The 26,541-nt window shown below is 44.3% G+C and overlaps 1 protein-coding gene across 1 annotated transcript in view; it reads left to right on the forward strand.

Annotated features, from left to right (window-relative positions):
* RAD18 (RAD18 E3 ubiquitin protein ligase) overlaps positions 1 to 26,541 on the forward strand; it is a 530,572-nt gene that overhangs the window by 455,364 nt on the left and 48,667 nt on the right. The window contains exon 12 of the mRNA XM_069206336.1: positions 5,234 to 5,293. Coding sequence (XP_069062437.1) covers positions 5,234 to 5,293 — 60 coding nt within the window. The remainder of the gene's footprint in view (positions 1 to 5,233; positions 5,294 to 26,541) is intronic.

Consider the following 26,541-nt stretch of genomic DNA (forward strand, 5'->3'; position numbering starts at 1 on the left):
TATATTGACTGCACAAAGGAATTTCAGTAGGACAGAAAACTCTTGAAGATGGATTATTCTTTGTATTAAGATCTGCTATGCAAGGGCCCCGAAGGAGACCTGGAGTCATTAGAGCTCACTCCACTAAAGAGAAGCCCTTAACATTCTCCTTGGCTTGGAAAGTCCCTGCAGGTGACATCTGCAGAGGGGCCACTTAGCCATCCGTTCACCAGGATCTATTGCCTGTATTCAAAGATGATGAGGATTGATCATTGCACCCGATCTGTGCGACTGGACATTCTGGTATAACAGTCTATCAGGCCTTCAATTTTGAAGAGGTGAGGAATCTGCAGGTAGAGGTATCCATCAGAATAAAAAGTTGGTTAAAATCAGTAACAATTCTTCTAGAGGCTACTCTTTGTACAAGAAGGTTCCTCGTATGCCCCAACCCCACCTCCCGCTTTCTGCTGGATGGTTATATGCCACTTACTAATATTCTACCTCTTATGCTGTTGTACTGCATTTCACAACCTGATGTTGTTCCTCCGCTGCTGCTTTGATGGAGCAAAAAAAACATGGACGGGAAACTGATATCTCAACAGTTCAGCCTTTTATGCCTCTTTAAATGCAACATGGTTTCAGTTCTGGTGCTGATAGGAAGCCAGCGCCCCTTCCATCAGGGGAAAGCTTTTGAATAAGTTTTTCCAGACAGGTCTAGCATCTGCAGTCATATTCAATAATTCTGCAAGTAGCTATAGTTCCCACCAGAATTATTGCTACTGCATCTAAGTAACTTTTCTTATTGGATTTAGTAAGCAGAATCAATGGCAAACCCCCATCAGAGGCACCCTCCCCTACAGACCTTCAGGACCACTCCCAGGTTTCTGTGAAGCCATCCCCAAATTGTTCACCCCGCTCGCCATCGACTCCAAACTCTACATCTTCCTCGGAGACCTCAATTTTCACCTCAATGACCTCAACGATGCCTTTACCGCCAACCACCTCAAAAGCATGAACAACATTGCTCCACCCAAGTAGTCACCGACCCCACAAATTACACGGGACACACAATTGACCCCATCTTTATGGCCAGTTTCAGAGTCAAGTACAGCCATGTTACCGAGCTCACCTGGACAGACTATGCCATTGTCCACTTCACCATCACATAATCTCCCGGCACTGCCACCAAGCCTCCCAGCACCTCACACCGCAGCTGGAGCAAAGTATCGGAAAACCAGTGGACCCATGCCCTCTACACCTCCCACCCTGACACCGCAAGCAACCTAGAACAGGCTGTCAAGAACTTTTCCGCGTGGATCACCGATTGCACCGACAGTCGCCCCCATCAACCCACCAAACTCACGAGACCCACCAAACAAGCCAGTTAGTACACCACTGAACTAAGAACTCCCGAACGCAACTGCAAGTGACTAGAAAGGAAATGGCGCACCAGCAAGGAGCCCACACACTGAGCCACCTTCAAGTCATCCCTCAACAATTACCACCTACTACTGAAAGAGACAAAGAGGAGCGCCATGGCTGACTGATTCTAAGCCATCTCTAACCACAGCAAAGAACTCTTCAACATCGTCGGAGAGTTCTCCAACTCCTCAGCCACCCAAAACATCATTACCCCTTCTCAGGAATTCTGCAACACCATGGTGGACTTCTTCCATCCACAAGATCGCCACCATCTACAAAAACTTCGAACCCCAATCCACGGCTGCCAACACCCTCTGTCTCCATACTCCCACGGATGCAAACCCCAAGGCTATCTCCTACCACCTGCTCACTGCCTGGGACCAGCCCACCACACAAAACACCCCACCCATCATGTACTCCATCCACTCAGGAGTACCCACAGACCTCTGTCCCCACATTTTCAACTTTGGGAGCAAAATGATCAGCAGTGTCCTCACCACCATCTTCAACTCATACATAACCATGGCCATCTTCCCCAAAGTATGAAAACATGCAGAAGTCAAACCCCTTCTCAAGAAACCTTCCGCCAACCCCAGCAAACTACAGAACTATCGTCCCATCTCTCTGCTTCCATTTCCCACCAAAGTCCTCGAAATGGCCATCAACCTCCAAATCCCAGGACACCTGGAGATCAACAAACTCCTGAAACCCTCCTCCCCCCCAATCTGGATTCCTTACCAACCACATCACCAAACCCGCTCTGAACTCTGCCACTAGCGGCATCAGAAACCTCCTCAACCGGGGAGAAATGGCAGCCCTGACCTCCTCAACCTCTCAGTAGCATTAGCACTGTATCCCACTACACCTTCATCAGATCAGAATCCAAAGAGGCGAATTCAAATTAGTTGCATCCTTCCCCATGAGAAGAACCCAGAGAATCCAACTACAACCTGTTATATCGGAACCCAAACACATCATTTGTGGAGTCCCTTAAGGCTCGTCCCTCAGCCCTAAACTGCCCAACATCTGCATAACCCCCTAGGTCAACATTGCAGAACCCACAGAATGAACATCATTACCTGTGCAGATGACAACCAGCTCATCCTCTCACTTTCAGAATACCCCTCCACCATAAACGCCAACTTCTACAGGTGCATGACGGGCAGCGCCGACTGGCTGAATAACAACTGTCTAAAACTCAACACAGACAAGATGGAAGTGCTGATATTTGGGAAAAACACCTCTCTGTCGAACGACTCCTGGTATCCTACCGAACTAGGATCAGCCCCTGCTCCGACAGACCACGCTCGCAACCTTAGCATCATCTTGGACAGAAAGCTCACCATTAAAAACCAGATCAATGCAGGCTCTTCTGCCTGCTTCTTCACCATTTGCATGCTCTGTAAGATCTTCAAATGGCTCTCCTTCAACAACAGACGAACCGTTACTCAAGCCCTAGTCACCAGCTGGCTGGACTAAGGCAACACACTCTGTGTAGAAATCACCTCACACCTCCTAAAGAGACTACAGACCATACAGAATTCAGCAGCTAGACTCATCCTCGACCTCCCCAAATGGACCCACACCACTCCCCACCTCAAGAAGCCCCGATGGCTCCCCATTCAGAAGAGATGTCAATTTACAATTCTGTTACACACATACAAGGCCCTTCACAATCAATAACCAGCAAACCTCCAACGCCACCTTAACTTCCACCAACCCTCCTGACTCCTGCTCTCCCCCTCCTCCCTTACACATACAGCCCTGCTGAAGCAACAGAGTAGGACACTCCTTCTCCTACCTTGTGGCAATATCCTGGAACAACCTCCCCCTTCACCTACGGGCCTAATCTCCTCTTATGGAATTCAGGAAAGGACTCAAGACCTGGCTGTTCAATTGAACACCTTAGCAGCTATGTTCTCAGCACATGCATACCCTCGCGGGAGATTAGCCACGCTCTATAAATCCTGTTTGGTTGATGGTTTGATTGAATAATCAGTATAAATGAAAATAGCTACATATATCTGTAAATCCTCTGCAAATGAAAGCACAATATTAGAACTCTATCTGGTAACACTGTGCTACTAATGCCACCAGTGTCAACCTCGTGGGCGCAAGCTCTGGCATGTCTCTCATTCCCAGATTTTTGTTGGGTATGTTGTTACTTAAAAGTTGTTTCAGGACCTTTGGCAGGATTATGGGGGAACATTGGCAGGATCATGGGGAGCACAGTAGTGATCTACTCTCTTCATCCAGTGTGCTGGTTTTCTGTGTTCTTACTGAGATGTGACCTCCAGAACTGATGCAATTTTGAGGATGGAAATTTACAAGATGCAGTGAGTCTTGCGCCTTACAGATCACATAAGACTATGATGTTTGAATGAATAGAGGAACATGATTAAATTCAGTTCTGCTGAGAGACGCTTTTATATGTTGTAACCGAGGTGTGAGTGATCATGCCAACAAAGTTATGCTATGCATCCCTCTGTGCGTTTTTCAATTCCTAAATAACTTACGGTGGTACATAGCTATACTTTGATAAGGTGAACTATAAACACGAGAGTGAAGGGCTTCAGGCATCGCTTACATCACTGATGGTCTACTAATGACTGGAAGTCATGGCATTGTCTTAAACAGAATTTGTCAATGTCAGGTTTAGCCTAAGAGTAGAGCGATTTTATACCTCTTTTAATGAGTTTTCTTTTGGAGATGTTCATGTTTCGTGATGTTCCTCTGTAAACTCGTTTTGGTACCAATTGTCTCCATGTTCAATTATGTTCAAAACATTTGTGAGTTGTGCTAACAGTAGGCATGTAACACCAACACACTATAGCGCTGAGTGCACAACATACGGAGGAAGGACAATTGAAGACACTGCCTGCAAATGTTTTGAGGATCCGTACTGTTTCTGCAGATCCTGTGAAACTAACTGCAACCATAACAGCATACAATTTTCAATGAACTATAGTCCTGGAAAGGCAACCGTAAAACTGTCAAAGATGTACGTGTTCTGTCTTCAAAACATTGCCTTCTAATTGATAAAATTGATTGAAATAAAAGGGAAAGTTGTTTCAATGGTGTAATGCAGAGTAAAATATTTGGTCTTGAATGAAGTTGAGATTTGATTCTTAACTTTAAATAATCAACTTGCCTTTTTTCGAATAAATATCAGTTCTGTGCAGCTGCAGCAAACTTAGCCTCTGAGAACCTGGCCGTGGCATAGTTCATGATTTTATCGAGAAAGAACTAGAAAGGATGTAATTATTACTGTACTTCCCAGGTCCTCACCTGAACCTTTCAGAAGCGCGTTCCATTCTGTGACCTGCTTAATTTCCAGAGCATGAGAGTTTGATTGCCTTTCCCACATTTTCAGAGATTCATTGAGTTCCCCTCGAGGCAAGGTTTCCTTTTTAAAGTTACTGGACTAGCATAAACCACTACACCCTTTACTCATTTTTATACTTGTGTCAATGTGAAGGAGTCGAGAACAGTTACAAAGTCTATAAGCAATATTAATGATGTTACTTCTTATGTTGAAGATGCTGGAAGTAGTCCTCTGTAGTTATGATTTATAATTTACTGGAGCAGAATATGTGTAGCCCTACCGGCCCTTTGAAATGAAAATGTAGGGAAGTTAAAGGCATTCTTGTCCAGTTGTATTTTTTAAGTTGTGATGTTCATTGCTTGGCTCGTGGTATTTTAGAAATGAATAATGTATCTTTGTAGGACGCGAAGAGTCATAAGTTTGGGTTTATAACCTAAAATAGCATGTTTGTTTGAAGATCTCCTGTCACGGTCCTTACAGACTTTTTTGTCATATTGGTACTTTCAGTTCCAGTTCAGACATTTTACGTGACCTCGAAGAAGTCAAGACTGATGAGTCCTCAGATATGTAAGTATATTTTAAATATATCATTATGTTACCCGCTCGCTTAGATCTATACCATATGTCTAGGCTATTAGAATATTCCGCCATTAAGACCTCAATGAGCCGGAGAGGATGTTCTGCGAGGCCTTTCTTCACAGCTGTGAGACAAACATTGGAATGTTGGAGCTCCGGGCTTCTACCGGCCATTAGAAACCTGGAGCACTCCATTGTCTTCAGTGGAGCTCCCAACATTCTATTGTTCTCATAAATAATGCTGACCAATCAATACAATACAGCGTCAGAAATGGATACCTATGTGGACATTGTTGCTTGAGATGTATACTTATTGTTGCTTGAGATTCAGCCTTACCTAGGTTCCACTTGAAGTCTATGGGTAGATCCTGGGCTTCTTAATATACATAGTAGAACCAAACACACGTCAGGAAATCTCCTCTCCACTGTCACCTCAACATCACTAATCCAATGCAAACCACCCATACCTCTAGACTAACCACTTTGCCATCCCTAGCTCCCTGGTCGGTGTTGAACTAACAAACCAAGCTCAACACAAAGTAAACAAAACCTTCAAAGACTTCTCCATAGACAACCTAGTGCTTAAACTCATCTCTCATCTCATCTATCAACTCCACATCTGACACCATGCTTCTAAACAACTTTAACAGTTTTTTGGGAAACTGTGAACATCTGTGCCCCAATTACAATGCACAAGTGTAAGGCAAAGCCTTCAAAACTCTGGTATGTGAAAGATGTTACTGACAATAAATGATCCATCGACAGAAAAAAAGATAATGAAATAAAAACATCCCCCTGCAGGACCCACCTACTCCTCACTCCACAGAAAAGTGCAATGCCATCCCGCTTCTTCAGTGACAAAATACAGAAGCTCAGACAGCACATCAACACCAAGCCTGTTTCATCTCGTATACCCACCCCTTCCCATAGAATCCTGCAATAGTTGGCCTTCAAAACCCTATCTCTTGCAAATATCACAGACTTAGTCAACTCCCTCAAAGCCACTTCCTATGAACCTGATGTCCAATGATTGTACTTCATTAACGTTCTCTTTTGGGGTGTTCTTGTAACTCTACTTACTATTTCAATGCTTCCATCACTCAAGGCATCTTTCTGGAAGCTCTCAAGACAAGCCAATTCCTTTCATCCCTAATGAAGTCTACACTAGGCCCTGATCACCTTGCCAGCTACTGGCCCATCACTCTCCTTCCCTTCATTAGCAAGATCATTGAAAAAGCACTCTGTTTGACTTCATGTTTCAGCAGTTATACTCATCTCCTGCATGACTACCAATCTGGCATCACAGCACGGAGACAGCTGCCCTGCAAATTGTAGCTGATGCCCTCTTGACCACAGATATAGATAACCTCTGTCTCCTGATATTGCTAGACCTCTCACCTGCCTTCTACACAGTCGATCATACCACCCTATGCATCCTGGAGACTCCCTTAGGATTCATCAGCAGCGTCCACTGATTCTCATCCTACATTTTCAACTGACACTAGTTTGTTTCGCTTGGCATCTCCAGCTCTCAAAAGATCCTATTTCCAGCAAAGTCCCTAAGGTTATTATACTGTCTTCTGCCATCTTTGACCTTTACATCGAGCCGCCTGGTGCTGTACTCGCAGATAACAGCATCAAGATTCACCAATATGCTGATTACACACAGCTGTGTTTGAATGATTCCTCTGTTTCAGACATCCAACACCTCAAACACTGCCTGCATGTCATCCAGAAGTGGAGGTCCAGCACCTGCCTGACGCTCAACCGAGAGAGAATTCCTGTTATTTTCCAAGAACAAGAAGCAGTACAAATCTGGCTCAATTAAATGAACCTTCACAGCATCAAACCCTAACTTTCACTGAATGTCAAGTCACTTTAAATTACCCTGAAAACCTACCTCAACTTCAAGGAAGTTGACAAAAAACAGACTGCCTAGTATCAGCTCTCTCCCCTAAAGAAAGTCAAACCATTTCTTCCTGAAAGTGACTTCTAACTTTTTTTCAAGACTTAATTCTCTCCCATCTAGATGAAGGTAACACCCTTCTCTATGGCCTCTGCAGCATGTCTGATTCAGAGCCAGAAGAAATTTTATCACATCACCCCCATCCTGATGGAATTCCATTGACTGCCTTGTCGTCTTGTACCATATTCAAAACCAGCTGCATCATTTAAATAGCAATCAATCCGAGAACCCATGCATCTTGCAGACAAGTTCACTGTCTATATGGTGGTTCTCAGCACACTCACAGCCAGAATGCCATCAGATTGCAGATAAGGAAGTGTAAAAAAGAAAAAAAACAAGGCAGCAGGCCCTTTCTATTTATGCACCCAGAATCAGGAAAAACATCCGCATATCCATCAGGACTGTCCCATTGCTGGTCCAGTTTAGGAATGAGTTGAAGAGTCACCTTTTTAAAGAATACTACATCACAGTGTATTAAACTTCCACAACCCAGCTTCCTCTCCTATCATTTGTTGACTTTATGCTCGTGTTTGACCTTGTACTGTGCTCCACTTCGTTTTAGTTAGGTTCATTGTCACCTTATGTTCACTTCAGAGCACTGGAATGGCATATGAGGTAGATGCAGAACTGCATAATTTGAGGTTAACCAGCTGAGAGGGATCTGGAAACAGCATTTTTTCGCCATTACCCATTAGGGGTGAGTTTAGATGAAAGCTATCTTGAACACTTCCATGTTCTGGGGTTTCCTAAAATGGCTGGAGGTAGGCAGTGATCAGAGTGTTTCAAAGTTTTGGTCCTAGTACCTCCAGAGGTCTTCCTCCATGTTCAGCAGTTTGAACCCTGGTTATTTGAGCAGGTTGGAGTTACCTAAGATCTCTGGCTGGAATACAGTGATAGACCAGTTTTGTTGTTACTACTGCAGACCTTTGCCCCAGTAGTGTGTGAATGCTGGATAAGATGTTGAACTTAATTCTCAACCTCACAGGCCTAGTGTAGAGTGTTTAATGGTGGTTCCATATTGCTTCACCCTGAGATTGAGAGAGAGGTTAGCAGTCTGATATTGCACTCTGTCTTTCTGTTGGTTTCCATGGGAAAGAACCACTGTATATGACCTTTCAGTAATCAACATCTGCCACTGATCAGGTTTACTTTAGCTGCACTTTATTTTGGGGTTGGGAGAGGAGGGAGGATTTTCCTCAACATGGAAGGCTGACGCCCTTTTCTTCTGACTTTGGTACGGAGAGGGCGAAGGAGGGATCTTTGTCATTGATGACCGCAACTGTTTTAGCTTCCAGAAAGACGTTTGAAGGAGTTTCAAGATTAACAGGCCATTCAAATGGGTAGATACTTGGAGTGTACCCATATACCGTTAGGATTTCAGACTTTGTTCCATTGAGGCATAGAAAGCTTTCTTTCATTCTGCATTGCATATATTGTATGTATTTTTGAAATATGCTACTGTCTAATTGACAGCACAACTTATCCTCCACTCAGATGTCTTATACAAAACATTGCAAATGCACTTGTTAATTCCCCAGTTCTTGTGTGAATGGAAACATGTAGATGTTGAACAGTGAAGGAGAGAGATAAAGAATGTTATTGCATGCCGCAAGGAGCCAGAACACATTAGACGGAGCACTTCTCACACATCGCATGCTACACGGACAGTACTGGGCCTGTGGTTGGTGGTGGACTCATCAGCTCTCATTTTTGGGAACCAACACTTATTTTACTGCGTCAGACATTTACTGAGAGCAAAAGAGGGAAAATGCAGAAAGATGGAGGAAGAGAAATACAAAAAAAAGTCACAAAGGAAGAAAGCAGGAACCTGCAAGAGGGAGATTAAAGTGGCCAGGAATATCTGGAGTTGGATTTAAGGACTACTCAGTATTGGCATTCGGTGTGCCGTCATTTGATTGCACTGGCTGCGGGCTTTTGACCAGAGCGTCTGCACCAGCACTCATTCTTCTTGTTAGAAATGGGGTCTTTGGTTTGCAGTCAGGTTACCCCCTGTCCAAGCACGAACCCTCACTCTAGTCAGGGCAAAGAAGAAACACACCCGGTTAGCCCCCGCTTCCCCACATGGTAGCTTGGCACAAGCAGAAAGGCTTAACCCAGAGACAATGTGTAAAGTATTTGTACCAACATACACAGTAATACAGTAAAAACTCTACAAGTTAGAAACATAGTCAATATTTATCTGAGCACAAGACCAAAACGATAAAAATCCAACGTACACAAGCAAAGTTATGAATTTTTAAAGATTAAACACAAAAATAGCACTTAGAATCACAAATGCTTCGATGAGGTGATATCACAGCATCGTAACAAAGTCGTTCCCAACAATCTGACGCCAATGGCACCGGTCCCAGAGTCACACGGACCCCCAGGTACAGTACCTTGTGAAAATGAGAAAACAAGCCAGTGCACGGAGTCAGGGATCGTGGCGTCGCTGGATCCGAGGCAGCATTGGTTCTGGTGCTGCGGAGCAGAGGAGCGGAGGCGTCACAAAGAGGCGTCTGGTCCTTGCCGTGGAGCGGGGAGGTGCGGCGGTGGCAGTGCGAAGCATTGGACCTGCGCTCTTCAGGTGGAGTCGGTATCTGGCGGTCACGACGTGGTGCGGCGACTTCCACGGAGTTGTGGACTTCAGCGAGGCTGCAGCGGCATTGGGCCTGTGGGGTCGTTGCGTTCCAGCGAGGAGCATGGCTTTGGTTGCAGGTGGCATCACGGTATTTGGCAGCGGTGTCAGTCTGGAGTCGTCCAAAGTCGGGTTACTTGATTTTTCTTGGTTTTTCAACTAGCTTCTTTCAAGGGCCCAGGGTCTGGATTAGGCACCACTTGGCAGGGCAGGTGTCTCAGCAGAGAGTCCAGATGCTGGCAGAGGAAGTCTTTGATGGCCCTGAGACATCAGAACAGAGGGCAAGCTCAATCCAAGCCCTTGGAGATTCTTCTCCAGCAGGGGTATACCGCAAAGTCCAGTCTTTGTCCCCTTCCTCAGGCAGAAGCAGCAAGTGCATGATAGCCCAACAAAGCACAGTCACAGGCAGGGGCAGCACTTCTCCTCAACTCTTCAGCTCTTCCTTGGCAGAGGTTCCTCTTGGTTCCAGAAGCAAATCTTGAAGAAATCTAAATTCTGGGGTTTTAGGTCCACTACTTATACCCCTTTCTGCCTTTGAAGCAGGCAAACTTCAAAAGAAAGTAAGGTTCTATTGTTCACAAGATCCTGCCTTGCCCAGGCCTTACCCCAGACACACACCAGGTGGTTGGAGACTGCATTGTGAAAGGGCAGGCACAGCCGAATCAGGTGTAATTGACCACTCCTCCATCCACTCTAGCTCAGATGGCCCTTCAGGATATGCAAGCTACACCCCATCTCCCTTTGTGTCACTGTCTAGAGTGGATTCACAAACAGCCCAACTGTCAGTCTGACCCAGACAGGGAATCCACAAACAGGCAAAGTCACAGAATGGTTAAAGCAAGAAAATGCTTACTTTCTAAAAGTGTCATTTTCAAACTAACAATCTGAAAACCAACTTCACTAAAAGATGTATTTTTAAATTGTGGGTTCAGAGACCCCAAACTGCTGATATCAATCTGCTCTCAAACAGAAACTGCACTTTAAAAATATTTAAAGGCAGCCCCCATGTAAACCTATGAGAGAGAGAGGCCTTGCAACAGTGAAAACCGAATTTGGCAGTATTTCACTGTTAGGACATGTCCCACTTTTAACATACACTGCACTCTGCCCATGGGGCTACCCGGGGCTACCTTAGGGGTGCCTTACATGTATAAAAAGAGAAGTCCTGGGCCTGGCAAGTGGGTACACTTGCCAGATAGAATTGGCAGTTTACAAACTGCATACACAGACACTGCAGTGGCAGGTCTGTGCCATGTTTACAGGGCTACTCATGTGGGTGGCACAATCAGTGCTGCAGGCCCACTAGTAGCATTTGATTTACAGGCCCTAGGCACCTCTAGTGCACTTTACTAGGGACTTACTAGTAAATCAAATATGCCAATTAGGGAAAAGCCAATTACACATATAATTTCACTTAGGGACCACTTGCACTTTAGCGCTGGTCAGCAGTGGCGAAGTGCCCAGAGTAACTAAAAACAGCAAAAACAGAATCCAACTTATAGTAACAACCTTGGAAGTAGAAGTAAAAAGTTAGGGGAGACCACACCAGCATTCCAGGTCTAACACTTTTACAAATTAAAAACTCAGCACAGATATACCACATAGGAAATGATATCACGAACACCCAACAAAGTAGACTAGACAGAACACTTTGCTTGCAGCAACCAGGGCAGATATACCGTGGAGTTGTATATCATGACTGTCCTAACAGCAGGTTGCTACTCAAGAAGGGCCACCCAGGCACGCCTGGTACAATTAAAATAGGCCACAAAGTTAGCAATGCCATCTGAAACTGTCTTCAACTGCCTGGAAGTGGACATGGTAGTTACCTCCAGTCATTCGACAAAACGTTTCCAAACTTGCCAAAGCTGGACCCGAACACAATGTCCAGGGCACAGCATCATTCACGTGAGAGGTGATACAAGAACTTACTGATGGCAGACCTTACGCTGTACAAATGATTCTGGTATAAAAACATTCTAACACCGTTTTTAGTGGTGGTAAAATGTTAGGAACAGATTATGGACGATGATAGTAACATGTTTTTATATGCATCACTTTAAATGTACTTTTATCATTTCTACACGCCATAAATAAGAGATATGATTATTGCCATGTTTATAGCTGTTGAAGACTATGTTGGCTTTTCTGGGATTTAAAGTTGTGATTTACAAATCACACCCTATTTCCGCGGATGAGGGTCTATTCGCTGGCATAAGTCTCGCTGCTTACCAGAACTAAAGTGAAGTTGAATTGTGGACATCGTATTCGATTTGGGCAAACCTGGTTTTACGAAGCTGTGATTTACATTTTTATGTTTTCCACCTTCATTAATACCAGCGCCTTATGAATATGAATATTGGAACTGCGGAGCTCATTCATATCCATTAACTACCATCCTTGCGCTTACAAATAATAATTATTTAACCGCTCGCTTGTAGGTCGTGGTCTGGTCTACACTTTAACACCAAACTCCGCAGTCATGTGCAGGCGTTTAGCTCCGTGTATCGGGTGCAGTGGCACCGGGGCCGGGTTGTTTGGGTCACTGCACGCCAACTATGGGTGTTTGTTAGTGAACAGGGGCCAGTGAGGGGCAGATTCATCGCTTGCCTGGAGCGGCCTTGGCATCCCCACTGCTGTACTGACTTTAGTTTATCACCATTGTAAGCAGTGCAGGGCAGAGTTGGTTCTGTCCAGACAATTAAAAGGGAGCTTATGTGGCCTGTGCCATTCTGTGCCCTCTAGCCGCCTCCTTTGTTGATGGCAGTGTCTGAAAGAAGCCCCGCATCCTGCTGCAAGCCCTATGAGGGCTGCAAAATAAATAATTACTATTGCAAATTCCCAGCTTGTATCCAGCTCCCTGAGATTCCCATCTCAGAGTTTATTCCCACCCGGATACCAGCCTGCCTGTCTGTCAGGGCTGGAGCGGCCTGGGGTCAAAGAGCTGTCCCCAGGCATGGGGTATAGTAAGACCTTCTGTGCCCTTGCCCCTGGTGCCATGCCAGGCCTGCCGCCCCCGGACTCCTGGCTGCCTGTCTAGGCACATTGAGTTGAGAATACAACCCTAGTCGGTGGCTGCAGCGAGTGAACCTCGCAGATGCAGCTGGAGCTTTAGGGGTCCATTCGGTTGTTGTGTGCAGAAAATGATTGCCCATAATGAGGTAACATCTTCTGTTCAGGCTTATTGTGCATTCCTAGGTTTGCTTAAAAATTGAAAAGGTGTGGGCGGAAGATAAGACATGAAAAAGCGGGGTGTACAGCACGAGATGCTCGAAGCAGCTTATTGTAAAGGTCACATTTGTTCTGTTTGTAAGAAAATGTCGCCATGTCTCTGTATATTATGCGGAAGCTAGAACTCCTTGCATCTGCTGAAGGGTATAGTGTGCGCTGCCTGAGTGAAACCTCGTCTGTGTGGTTGGTTTATCCCAACTGCACGCTCCTGTGATGCGCGCGCTGTGCTTGAGATGCGCGCGCTGTGCTTGAGATGCGCAAGTGGTTGCAGGGGGAGGCCACCGGGCATTCATTTCTGTGGACTGGGACTAATTTTTTCATCAGACTTTGTCCCAAAGGAAGAAAGAGAGGGAGAAAGTAGGAAGAGCGAAGGGATGAGAAAGGGAGAAAACATGGATAAAAGGGAACCTGAAGGAGTGAGGTGAAGTGACAGCATGTGTTAGGGTGGTGACAAAAGAGGCAGGAAGTGACGTGCGCACACACACGCACACACCTCCCCCCCTCTCTCTCTCCCTCTCACTCCCTCTCACTCCCTCTCTCCCACTCTCTCTCTCTCCCTCACTCACTCCCTCTCTCCTTCTCTCTCTCTCTCTCTCTCTCTCTCCACCGCTCTCTCTCCAGGACCAGCTACGTTGTTTGGCTAATAATTTCGCACACATAACACTACCGCTGACAGATGGATATGGCCCGCGCCTATCAGTGTTAGTACGTGCATTGGCCATCTCTTTCCTAAAATGTCTGTCCAGTGTATCTAATGCTTGTTATGTTGCATTGTTCAGGCTTGTGGCATAAGAGACCCCTGCAGGACGGTTACCTGGGCCACCTCGTACTCCTTGGCACACACCTTTTCTCAAAGCAATATGAAACTTGTCCAGAAGGCCTTATGAAAAATAAACGGTGGCACCACTGGCTTCCTGATGCCGCCTAATCTTCATGTCTGTCATTTCCTCATGCTGTGGAATCTCCTCACAGAGATGAAACAGCAGGGAACCAGGAGTAGGCGCAGTGTAAAGTTGCCTCTATGCTGACTTTATAGCCCATAGGCACTTTGCTGTCCTAGCAAACTCCTGCTGCCTGTATGCCACGCTTTGGATTCCTTACTTGGGTAGATTCCCTATGAATGAAGAAACTGATGAGGGTGCACACTGGAATGCAAAGGGTGGAGGAAAGGGGCCCATGCACTGAGTAAACATGCATGCATCCTTCAACTTCTCAAGACAGTTCCTTGCCCCATCCAAGAGGAATCAGACTCTTTGAGTGAGCACATAACCATGGATGACTCCTCACAAATAGCATCTGCCCGGAATTTAATACCGTTGATATTGACTGGGACAGACATTGTTGCGTAAGTTTACTTCACACAGGTACGCTAACGTTATGTATTAGGTCTTAACTGTTGTGCAGCCAGAAGCATTTCCTACATAAAAAAAAACACATTGTTTGAAAGACTGAACTCCTAAAGAACGATCAACTTGTTGAAAGGAGGCCTTTTAACTGTTTCTACCTCCTTTCTTGCAGATAAGCAGACATATACTCTACCAGCTTTTTTGTAGAGTTTTTGTAGAGTCTTACAATCAACATTACTTTTGCCTTATTTATGGATTTGGCCTTTTTACCTTTATTTCCTTCTTCTTTGTCCCTCTGTTCTTTAACATTCTTTTGTAATTGTTTCCTCTGTTTTCTCTTCCTTGGATAGCACTCCCTACTGCCTATACCGTGCCTTGATTTTTCCTAGTTTTACCAGAATCTTGCTGCCTCTCTTGCTCCTTTGAGATGCTGGCTCTCCCCTGCGTACGCTTCTCCCAGGTGATGCATAGTCCTTACCTTCTGTGTCACCCAAAAGGAAAGAAAAATAGCACTGTGCTGCTTGGTCATCGTCTTTTTCAGCTGACACCTCCTGGTAGAAACTCTCCACTCCCACACCATCTGTTGCCAGGCAATGCGCTTCTTCTATGGAGCGCTTCCTCCATGTAACCTGAAGAAGGGTTAGCGTTGCTTCGCCTTCGCGATCACGTGCCTGCTATCAAAGGCACTGCAGTCTACTTGGTACTGGTGGCCATATTAGTTTACTTTATACTCTTTGTGCATCTTGGTTTGTGTCCGACATGTTGGTTGTGCCCAGTTGTTTTTGCTAAACAAAGAGAATTTTTGTGCTTACCCGTCTCTCTTTAAGGCTCCCATGGGCTCACTGTTATCCTTTTACCCCTAGCCAGTCACGGATTCCACTCCTGAGGCAACATTTCCTCTTTCACACAGAGCACCCTTGTTTCTCAAATCCAGGTCAACTCTGCTGCATAAGCACCTGTAAGGGACCTTTGCATTATCTGAGGGCGTCGTCCACTTTCACCCCTGCTCCTCCACGATGCAGTCTTAACGGAAATGCAGGTCTTCCACCCTCCTACCTCGAGGCTCAAGCGGAGGATGTATTCCCTCCATGGTGCCGTTTGTTCAGACTCTAGTACATCTTCAAAAAGTGTCACTTACAGTTGCAAGGCTGTGCGCGGGTCCCTCTTTTGTAGGTTAAGACTGCTCTTCCAGCTCTTCGGTGATCCCCAGGAGAGGCTTCCTTCATGGAGAACTAATTCTGATCTGTTAGAGTCTGTACTCCTTTGTGATGATTCCTTGGCCACTGACCAACTCCCACCTCCTGCTCTTCTGATCCTGTGTGTTCAGAAGGTGCATCCACTGAACAGGCCAGCAGGATAGCTGGGGTAGGACAAGCCCGCAGATGGACCGTCTTCCTCTGCATAACCCCAGCTCTTCAAGACCCTCTATGAAATCTCAACCCCATGACCCCCGCTTGATGTGACAGATGACCACTCTGCTCTGAAACCGTATCACCCACCGTACTTTCAACTTTATAGGTGACATCGGCATGCATACATTAGAATGTCTTTGGATATGTGATTTTATTTAATGATATGTTGTTTGGTTCTTCTATTTATTGGTACAGCTGTTTGGAGGTCATGAACCATTGTTGAGGGAGGAGCCATGGCTGGTATGCTGGTCGTGAAAATTATGGTTTGTGTAGCGACCCATAATCGGCGTTTGCTCCAAAACATCCCTTCAATGGTGGTTTTAAAAATTAATTCTAGTTGTTTTTTAAATAGTTAATTTTTTGACTACTAAGCAGAAAAAACAATAACATATTTAACAACGTTTTTTTCATTGAACACATGTATATTACGTATAACAAATTTCACAGAGCCCTAGAATTCTTTCAGTATATGTGGGTGACGACCAGAGCTGCTGACCTTGGAACAGGGGCACTATCATCTAGTCTCTACGACGGCTAAATATCATGTGATTCTGGGCAGGTATCTTAATCTCCACGTCCCTACACAATGAGTGTGTCATTGTGCAATGTAACTGGTGCTCTTGTAAAGCTTTCCATTACCTTCGGGTCAAGTTCGCGCTACATAGAGCTACAAAAAGAACTTTAAAAAAGAATGGAAAACCATGGCGTTTTAGATTCAAAGCAGGGACCTAATTCTACCGATTGCACTCGTTATCAGTTAAGTCTCCTGATATGAGACCTCCCTTTCAGTGCATAAATCGCTCGTTCTCTTTGGGAAGCTAATCTGTTGTTCTTATCGTGAGGTGGATGATATATTCAGTTGATAACAGAATGTCTCGGGGATACCTGGATACCCGTATTGCTCAGACTCCTTAATTCTGTGTGTGAAAGTGTTTGTTTATGAGCAGAGAAAATTGTATATATTTTAACACCCCCATGCGCAGAAGGGAATGTTTTGGACAGACTGAAGAAGGCACGCGAGGAATTTCTTTGGCACTGCAGTTTAATTTAGCTAAAATTAATGCTTCTGAAGGCGCATGGGATATTTCAGCGCCATCACTGCCTGGGCTTTCTGCTTTCCTTTAAGTTCGAAGGCGTCTACATACATCCCACACTAGAGCACACATTCCAGACATGCCAGGACAGGAGTGTATATAGGAGATATCATTTGTATGAGATATTACATTTTTTATGGGTTAATCGGATGGCAGTTTGTAGCACAGGAGTATTAGACCAGAGTGGAAAAAGACAGAAGTATTTCCACGGATTTAATGATGCATCAACCAAAATGCGGCCATCTACAGGTGCAATGTTCAGAGTGGGGTCTTTGTTCCAAGGGCCCAGTATGAGGTGCAATGTCAGGTTAATTTTGGAGCAGGATGGTTTCTGGAAGGAAGTTCACGGGGAGACGTGTCAGCCAGCATCTCTGCATGGGGGTCGCATCTCTCAGCCCCAAGAGAGAGGGAGGGAGGCACGCAATCTCACTCTGTCCCCTTTGTTATCACACTGCATACTACTTATGTTATAGTGACTTGCTATCGCGCACGACTCACTCCAGAAGGAGAATCTCGGCACCAGGCACAGCAGGTTAGCAGGGCAGTTAACAGAGACTTAGAAGGAAGCATCAAACAGCCAAGATTTTAATTAAAGCCACGTTTTTACTTAGTACAGCTCAAGTGCAGGTGAAGCAGTACTCCAAACCAGCACACTCCCTTCAGAGGAGGAAAGGCCGGTGGTCCTCATGGACTGCCGATGCTGTCCGGACTGAGGTGGCTGCACATGTGCTGAGAGCACACTGCTAAGCAGCATGCTTGCAATGAACCACAAATCCCTGCAGACCCGAACTCCCGCATATTTTGATGAAACGGCAGCCATCTTGAATTATCACCTATAACTTTGTGAGGCAATTGGTACATTTGTTATACAGAGAAGTATTCTGAAAGTCATGTTGAAAATGAATATGGAACATTTTTTTAAAACTTTTATCTGAACTCTTAAGACTTGGGTTGTTAAAGGTTTCCCTGTTGACAAAGGAGTGGGGATTCTGAGAATTTGACTGTATTTTGTGTATGTGTGTATTGTCGTGCTGAAGGCATAGAGTTTTAGTGTACAGATCGCCAAGAGTAGGGAACAACAGGATAGTAATAGTGTTGGTTGTTTTGCAGGTCTACAGAAATAGAAACTATATCTCATCTTTCACAAGAGAGCATATATTTTGTCAAAACATAGGCAAAAGTGCCAGTATACATATATATTTCAAATAATCATCCTTTATCTATTTACTTTTTCAGGAATCACCAGGTTCACATCAAAGTACATATAGAGTTGGTTACACAGAGATATTGCTAAGGTATATCCGGGCATTGTACAGTTATGCTTAGAAGTCTTGTAATACGTTTTTGAAAGTGTATCTTTACCTTTACATAGATTCTCAGCATCCTGCAGTCCTCCTTCCTCAGCAGGATTATCAAGGCAGAGTGGTAGAGTCCAGTGTCTCCATTTTGGTTTCTTTTATCTCATTCCCTCTTTTTCAACTTCTACTGTTAGCCCAGATATTTCTGTGGGGTTGGTGATAGGTGGGTGTGGTGAGAGGTGGAAAAGAACATTGCTCCCTTTGGATTCTGTGCACAAAATTAGTGCATTTGGAAAATATTTGAGTAAAGGCAGATCTTTTAATATGTTTGTATAGCAATGGCCATGGGATATTGCCTGTTAGAAAAATTGGTAGGATGACAGGCATGTTTTTAGAATCAATTTGTATGTAGGCATGTTCGAGTTCACCAATGAAAGCTGCAGTCACCAAGGAGCTGTGATTATGCTGGCACAGCCAGCCAATATCACAAACTCCCATCTGTATTAGGTTTAATCAAGGTGTGATCAAACTGGGGCTATGAGTGCGTGTATTAGGAAGGTTGATGTGAAAATAGAGAAAGGAGTACTTTTAGCAATGATGGAATCAATGAATAACCAAAGTGAAACAGCAAAGCGAGGAGGACATAGTTGCTGAGGGGTTTTAAGAAGTGACTAGAGCAGGAAGCGGTTGAAGCAGAAGTGGAGCACAACAATGCCAATCCTTGCCAAATTCTGTAGGTTGGCTGTTAGTGTATTGGCATTATAAGTGCTGGCTTTTTAAATGTTTTTGTAAGTGCATGCAAATATGTGATGACATAGAAGGCCTTGATGAAGCGTTTTGTAACAACGTTTTGCAAAAGCATTCAAAGATGGCCACCAATGCGTGTGGTACAGGTGGAAATCTTTAAATGTTAAAAGCTGTTAACCCTTGTGTTAGCATTTTTACACCTGTACAGGTGTCCATCTTTGAAGGGCTTAGAAGTCCATTCATTAAATGGTGGCCCCCATCAGTACTCTATCTGGATGTAGCACGCGGCAGGCGGTGGAAAAGGCCCAGTAGTAGTGTCTGGGAGCTTCCAGTCCCTAGCTAAGTTAAAAAAATAAATTAAAAAGCACACAATGACCTGCAATTAATTACCTGGCAATGAAGGAACTCATTTTTCTGTTGGTAATAACATTGTGCTTCAGCAGATGCTCTGTATCTAGGCTTACTAGGAGATACAAAAAAGTGATGTATGGAATGCCTGATTTAATCCCAGCAACTGGTAATTACTCAGACCTCATCGCAATCCATTGTTATTTTGCACACCATGCCATCTCAATTTGGACCCTGTAATATGCAAATCCATATTGACCCTGCTCCAGTAGGAACAGTCGAGCCTGAACTGGCAGGACAGTTGGAACACATCAGCCAGGAGTAGATTAGTTCCAGTGACACAGTGTGCATGAGACCCAGGTCTCGGCAAACCCATCCCATTTAGGAAACGCACTAAAGTATACGAAAAAGTGATGGATGGAATGCTTGAATTAATCTCAACCACTGGTAATCACTCTGGTCACATTTTAATCCATCATTATTTTGCACACCATGCCACCTCCGACCCAGACATATGGAAATCACTCTTGATCCAGCTCCAGTGGAAGCATTTCAGCCTGAACTGCAAGCACAGGTCCTCTCTGAACTATAATAATAAGTAACCTAGGAATAGATTTGCCCTATATAGGGCTCATTGGCTAAGCAAAGCTTGGTTCCAGTGAGACAGTGTGCACAGCACTAGCATCTCGTCACACCTGTCGCACTTAGGGCCAAACACTAAGGTTTACAGAAAAGTGATGGATGGAATGCTTTAATGAATCTCATCCAAGGGTAATTACTTGGGACTGCATCCAAATGAGTCCTTATTTTGCAAGCCAGGCCACTTCGGTTTGGACCCAGTCATATGCAAATGAGTCTTGACTCTGCTCTAGTGGGAACAGCCCAGCCCGAACTGCCAGGATAGCTCTTCCCTGAACTGGAACTTAGGCAACCCAGCACTGGTTTTGACCTGATTGAGTCTCTTCAGTTGGTTGTAGCTTGGCTGCAGTGACTCCAAGATGGCCCTCCTATGTGCTTCTTGGAACAGCGGGCTTGTGGTCAGGCTGTCTCAATGTGATAAAAAAATAATTAGGAAGTGTAAGAGATGTACAGCAAAGTATCACTAGACTACTGACGATTCCACAAGACTCGAGGCAGCATTAACAATAATAGCGACATTTGACCGACAATTACATGGCCCCCACTTTGAAAGGTGGCGCACTGTTTGTACATGAGTAGACCTGAACACTTTGACAAGTCAGAATATCCCAGTCAGTGCCCTTTTTAATAGCTTAGGCCCACTTAACTTTCCTTCTAGCTGGCATTGTGCTGCTCCGTTCCTCAAAATGCAACTATGCAACACTCATAGGAAGTGAATTAAAATCCCTTTCTCGTACTGTCTTCAAGCCAGGGGCCTTTAGTCCCATTGCAATGTAGCTGAAGTTTCACTACTTATCAGTGTCAATGCAGAGTTTTAAGGAGTCAAGGCAGAGTAAACTATCGGCATATCATCACATGATCAAGAGAATTAACAGTATGGTAAATTGTTGATTTCTAAAAATAGTTTAGCGCTCATGTCTCCTGCTGGTTAAAAGAGATCTGCACTTTCCACAAGTGTGTGCACTCTTTGCCCATGTGTGTTGGTTCCTCGTCCCTCATGCCTGTCTCCCTCTCGGTGCTCCCTCCCTACAACCACTTTTGTCAGCTCCTCGTTACTCCTGCCTTGTCTATTCCCTCCCTCCAGTTGCCCCACCCCCTTCCTCTTTTCCCTAGTGCTTTATTTGAAACTCCTTGCTGCTTTTCAGCAGTGCAGCAGGAGTCAAGTATTTTTTCCTTCTGTGTATGTTTTTTACTGCGTGGTGAGAGGCCATTATATTCCTGAAGCTCTTGCTATCTTCCCGCAGTTCTTGCTATCACATCTTTTTATCTCATAGAAACTAAGCTTTACTAAATTGAAGGCTCTCCAATATAAAATGAAGGCGAGAGAGCCCTTTATATAGCCCAACTTTTGTTGCATACGTTACACCTTGTCTGGCTAACGCATACATACAGAGGCAGGTACAAATGCACACTTGCGCATCCATGTGCTTACTTAGCACAATTAGGCACAGACTTGTTGGCTTTACCAATGATTTTTTTTCATGCATTGGCTGATTATAGGCACTAAAAGCCAATCTATAATTTCTTTTTCTAGAGCCATGGGCTTGTATGTCTTTTCAGATTATCAGAATTATTTGCTTCTCGACGTGAAATGGCCAACAAAAGAATATCAGTCAAGTGAAGAGGCAACATATTCTGTTTACGATTTTTTTCAGTGCCATCTACTTAATCCTTAGATTCCTGTGCTGAATCCTGATTTTTATAAATGTGATTTGTGCAAACTATCGAGACCATCACGTAATTTCCACCCAGCCAGGACTTCCCATGTCCACAACAAAAAGCATTCAGTGAACATGCAGTCATTCCTTCCTGTGTCGGTCCATCTCTGTTCATCCAACTCCCATGTAGGGTGTGCCAACAATCTGGTTGGTAACTTGAAAAATATGTTGCAAGTTTATTTTGTTTACTTTCTGTAAAGCTTTTTATATTTGCATGTTTGCTCTTCTGAATACTTTTTCTACAAACCCCTCTTGTGGTAATTTGTGTGTTCCTGTTTTGTCCTGTGTCAAGAGTTTTAAATAAGATTTCCCCGCACAGGGCTCTCTGTAAATATCCAAACTAGTTTTAATAATGAGTGAAAGGCTCAACACCTCCTTCTCGATTTTGTGACACGTCCAGCACCCCAAGATTTTATGTGGTTCTGTGATGACTTGTATAGAAACTATTTTGATGCTTCTGCCAGTAAGATATTTTGTTCCAACTTGTCTTTTGCGAAACAAGTCAATCCCCGTTCATACACTTTGCACACTGGGTTCCACTAGAATTCATAATATCGTGCTTTTTTATCTTCATTCGTAAGTGATTCGTGGGAAGAACCAGCTAAAAGCAGTATCACAGCACTTCATCTGTGGTTGTTTACAAGCAAGAGGTTAGTTTTCTGTTTTCCTTAACAGTGAGCACTGTTGGCCGCACTGGATTCTCCAGGGAGTGTTTTCAATTGACATTTTCCCTGCCCATTGAAACAACAGCTGGCTTGCGTATTGCTTTTGAGAAATTTGAGGTTATCTACCTTGTCTAGTGAGACATCAGGATGTGTGCTGCTGTGTTTGTGGTAGAGCCAAGGAAAAGTTATTGGTAAGAGGGCTATTCTCATGTTGCCCAATTAGGGCCCTATGACACATGAGGGCACACTTGTCAGCGTGGGATTTCTTACCTAAGATTTTTTTGTTGCCGAGATTGACCCAAAAAATGTAAGTCTCAGGTGGTCTTGGAATAGTGTTTTTGCGCTGAATCGTAAGCCTTGAAATGAAGTTCCTGCATTTGGTCCTAAACCTCAGTTGGCCTTGGAATGAGGTTTCTGCATTGAATCGTAAGCTTTAGGCAGCTGGGAAATGGAGTTTCCTACATTTGATCCTAACCTTCAGGTGTCTTGGATTGATGTTTTTGCATTGGATCGTAAGCAGTGCTTAATTTGAGCCAGTAGTTGCCGGTGGGGTTCAAGAAACACATATGAGAAAGACGGAGCAAAGAAAGAGGGAAAAGCGTCACAAAGGAAGAAAGCAGAAAGCTGAAAGAGTGAGCTGAAGGGGCAGGGAGCGGCTGTAAATGGATTAAAGAGGCCCGAGATGACTTTAGGAATACGCTGCCTCATTATTCTGTGCTTGCACATTTAAATACAGCAGCCGTATGTTTCATAGGAGAGCTTTGGGTACCGGCATGTTTTTATTTACAAATTAAGCACTGATCGTAAGCGTCAAGTGGCCTTGACATAGAGTACCTGAGTTGGAACCTAAGCCCTGGTGGCCTTAAAATGGAGTACCTGCATTTGGTCCTAAACCATAGGTGGCCTCGGAATGGTGTTTCTTCATTGAATTGTATGCTTTAGGTACATATGAAATGGAGTTCCTGCATTGGATCCTAACCCTCAGGTGTCTTGGATTGATGTTTATGCATTGGATCATAAGCCTCAGGTGGCCTTGACATGGAGTACCTGCGTTGGATCCTAAGTATGAGGTGACCTTGAAATGGAGCTCTCCAATGATTCCACTCCACGCCTCGAGGTATGGTTGAAGAGGATACTTTATTAGGACACAGCTGACTGCACTTGGTGTTCCCCCCCCCTCCCTCCTCCCAGCCAGCACACAACTGCCTCCAGAAAGAACCCAGAACAGTTATAATACATAAGAGCACTAGAGCCAAACCCTACTAAAATTCTAAACTTTAAAGGTACACATCTATTTACTGTACAAAAAGGTAATGCACAAATAGAACAAGCTCCTGCATTAAATACTAAGCCTCAGGTGGCTTTGGGATGGAATTTATTTTCAGCGTTGCCCCCTTTTCAGGCAGTGCACCAATAGGGTACACATCCCTGCAGTGCAACACTAGGGTACCTGACCCTGCAAAGCAACACTAGGGTACACAACCCATCAATGCAACACTAGGGTACTCAACCCTGCAATGCAACACTAGGGTACACAACCCTGCAACGCAACACTAGGGTGCATGCTCCTGCAACACAACACTGGGGTACACAACCCTGCATTGTCGATTTTCCCAGTCAGATGTTTGGTTCAAATATCAAAACATACGTGCACTTCCTGGTGCCTTCACAATGCCGTCGGAGCATCCAATGCATTGCGTAGCTAGAGTCAACTCGCCCAATTCACAGAGGATATGGATACAGTTCCTGGTGTACACGCAATATAGTGGTTGCCCTTGATGTACTGCTTTGTAATAATGAACTTGTTAACAGGCTTTCAGTGCGTCCATTTTCTAGCCTTTCATTAACAAGCACTCCACGTTCCTGAACATAACGGAGCATGACACAAGAAAACAGTGCACGTCAGCCTCACAGTAATGTAATGCAATCTGCGTTATAGTCTTCAAGCTGCCACGTCAGGGATTACATGCTCTAGAAGTGTCCATAATAATGCATGTCAGCCTTGGAGGTCCTGCAAACATCTCTCACAGCCCTCGCTCCCTGTTGACAGGTGCAGCTGAACAGCAGCCTTGTAGTCCATTCAAACTGCGCATAGAAGCCTTGGACTTCAGTGGTAATGGGACACGCACCACCCTTAAGTATTAAATCACACACTCCCCACCCTTCATAGGTCTGGGAATGCTTTAGATGACGCAGGCTCCAATAAATCAAATGGTGCAGCAGCTCACCAGTCTCATACGATTCAACAGTCTTATGTCCATAATGCCTGCCACACTGTTACCACTTCAAAAATCAGGGTGACTTCCCCCATGTTGCACCAGTCAGCCGCACTTCATAGGAGGGTCAAGTTTCCACAAGGGTTGAATTGCTGTTGTCACAAATGTGACGGGTTTCCCATCAGCCTTACTAAATGTGCATTATACCCTATGGCACTTTTAATAACTTGGACAGGGCATTCTCATGTTTGTGACGGTGTTACCCGTCCACATGACTCTAAATCAGGCCGTACGTTTGGCAGCACTGGGAACTAAAACCATCCCCATATCGCACCGAGTGAGTTAGCCAATACATCTAAGCCTCTGTCTCCATGGAGGTTTGTGGGTGCTGTACCAAAAATGCTTTTTTGAAGAAATTGAGTCAACAATAGTTTTACAGCACAAATTTCTACATATATTAGCTAAAACAAATGTTATACATACATTCCTGACTAGAGCCTCCTAAATTATTCCAGTGAGTTAGTATTTCAAACAGTACACAAGTATTAATTAGCAGCACCAGCAAAGAAAATTGTGTACTTCTATCCAAGTGCTGCTTGAAACACTAGAAGAGTTGAGGATGCATCATCCTTTCTAGCCATCAGAGGTGCCCTTGCCCCAACTTACTGAGGCGGTCCCCTGTGACTTTTAGGATCATGTTTGCTCACAGTTATACAGGAAGGACATTAGAAGGCAGAATGTTTTTGATGGAACTAATACAAAAGGGCTTATGAATGATTTCTGATCATGATTTTTAGAGGTCTTGAATTATTAGAGTTGTTCCCTTTTCGGAGCAATTTAGAATAAGGTTGCATCTAAGATGAGCTCAGGGATTGTCATTCAGAGGAAAGTAGAACGTCTGTGATCTTACGTCTTTACCTATGTTAACTATAATATTGTTACCATGGCTTACTGTGTGCTAGATTGGATGCTAAATGGGTCTCTGACCTATTGGTATTTGTTGCACAATATGGGTCCCATGTCCACTCTCTTTGGTAAAATCTTTGTATTTCTTTCTATAGCTGCTGTTCAGTGTTTTACACTTATTACCTTAGAAACTGTTATCTATAGAACTTTGCAGTCAAAGATAGTTAATAACTGGCCTAATAGCTATTAAGAAAGTAAAGACATGACATTAGTGACTTGGCCGTGCGGGTCATCTCCTTGTCCACGGTACACCAGTGGCAAAACACATATTTTTTTGTTTGTGTTTTATGTACTCCTTAACCGGAGACCAGTGCATAAGGAGGGAGGAATATTGGCTCTAGGAGATCTGAACCCATGATGTTGGCATCTCTGGCCTGTGTTAGCAAAGTCGTAGCATTTATATGCCAGCCCACAAAGCAGACCTCCATGTTCTTACTGCAGAGACCTTAGCCTCAAGTTGCACTTGATGTATATTATCACTGTCCCGGGAGTTCTGATGCACACCACATACAGACAGCCGGCCCTCACAGTATTGTGATAATGTTCCACTTACTCGAGGACATAGCCCCAGTAGAGAAGTTCAAAGGATATTCAGGTATACAGAAAGGCTGACCGTAAGGAAAGAGGTAGAATTCTTCCAAAGTGTTAGAATGTTTTATATAGGGGCTCTCTCCTGCTCTGCCCATCAGTAGCTTAATGCAAATTCAACCGGTTCCACACTCTGTTCTGAATTGAGTAATGGGAGGAGTGGTCTTGCTTCAAAAGAGAGCTATGAAGTCATTCTAGGATTGACCGTGGGGGAAGGCATATCTACCTACCAACCATTATTTCTTTCGGACAAGAAAGTTTATTATTTTTTTAGAAATGAGGGAAGCAGAAGCAGTGGATGTTACAGTCATAGAACAAGTTGGGATATTGTGATAAACTTCCTTCCTCCTTCAAAGGCAAATATAAT

The sequence above is a fragment of the Pleurodeles waltl genome, chromosome 9 (assembly GCF_031143425.1).
Source record: "Pleurodeles waltl isolate 20211129_DDA chromosome 9, aPleWal1.hap1.20221129, whole genome shotgun sequence".
NCBI classification, from domain to species: Eukaryota; Metazoa; Chordata; class Amphibia; order Caudata; family Salamandridae; genus Pleurodeles; species Pleurodeles waltl.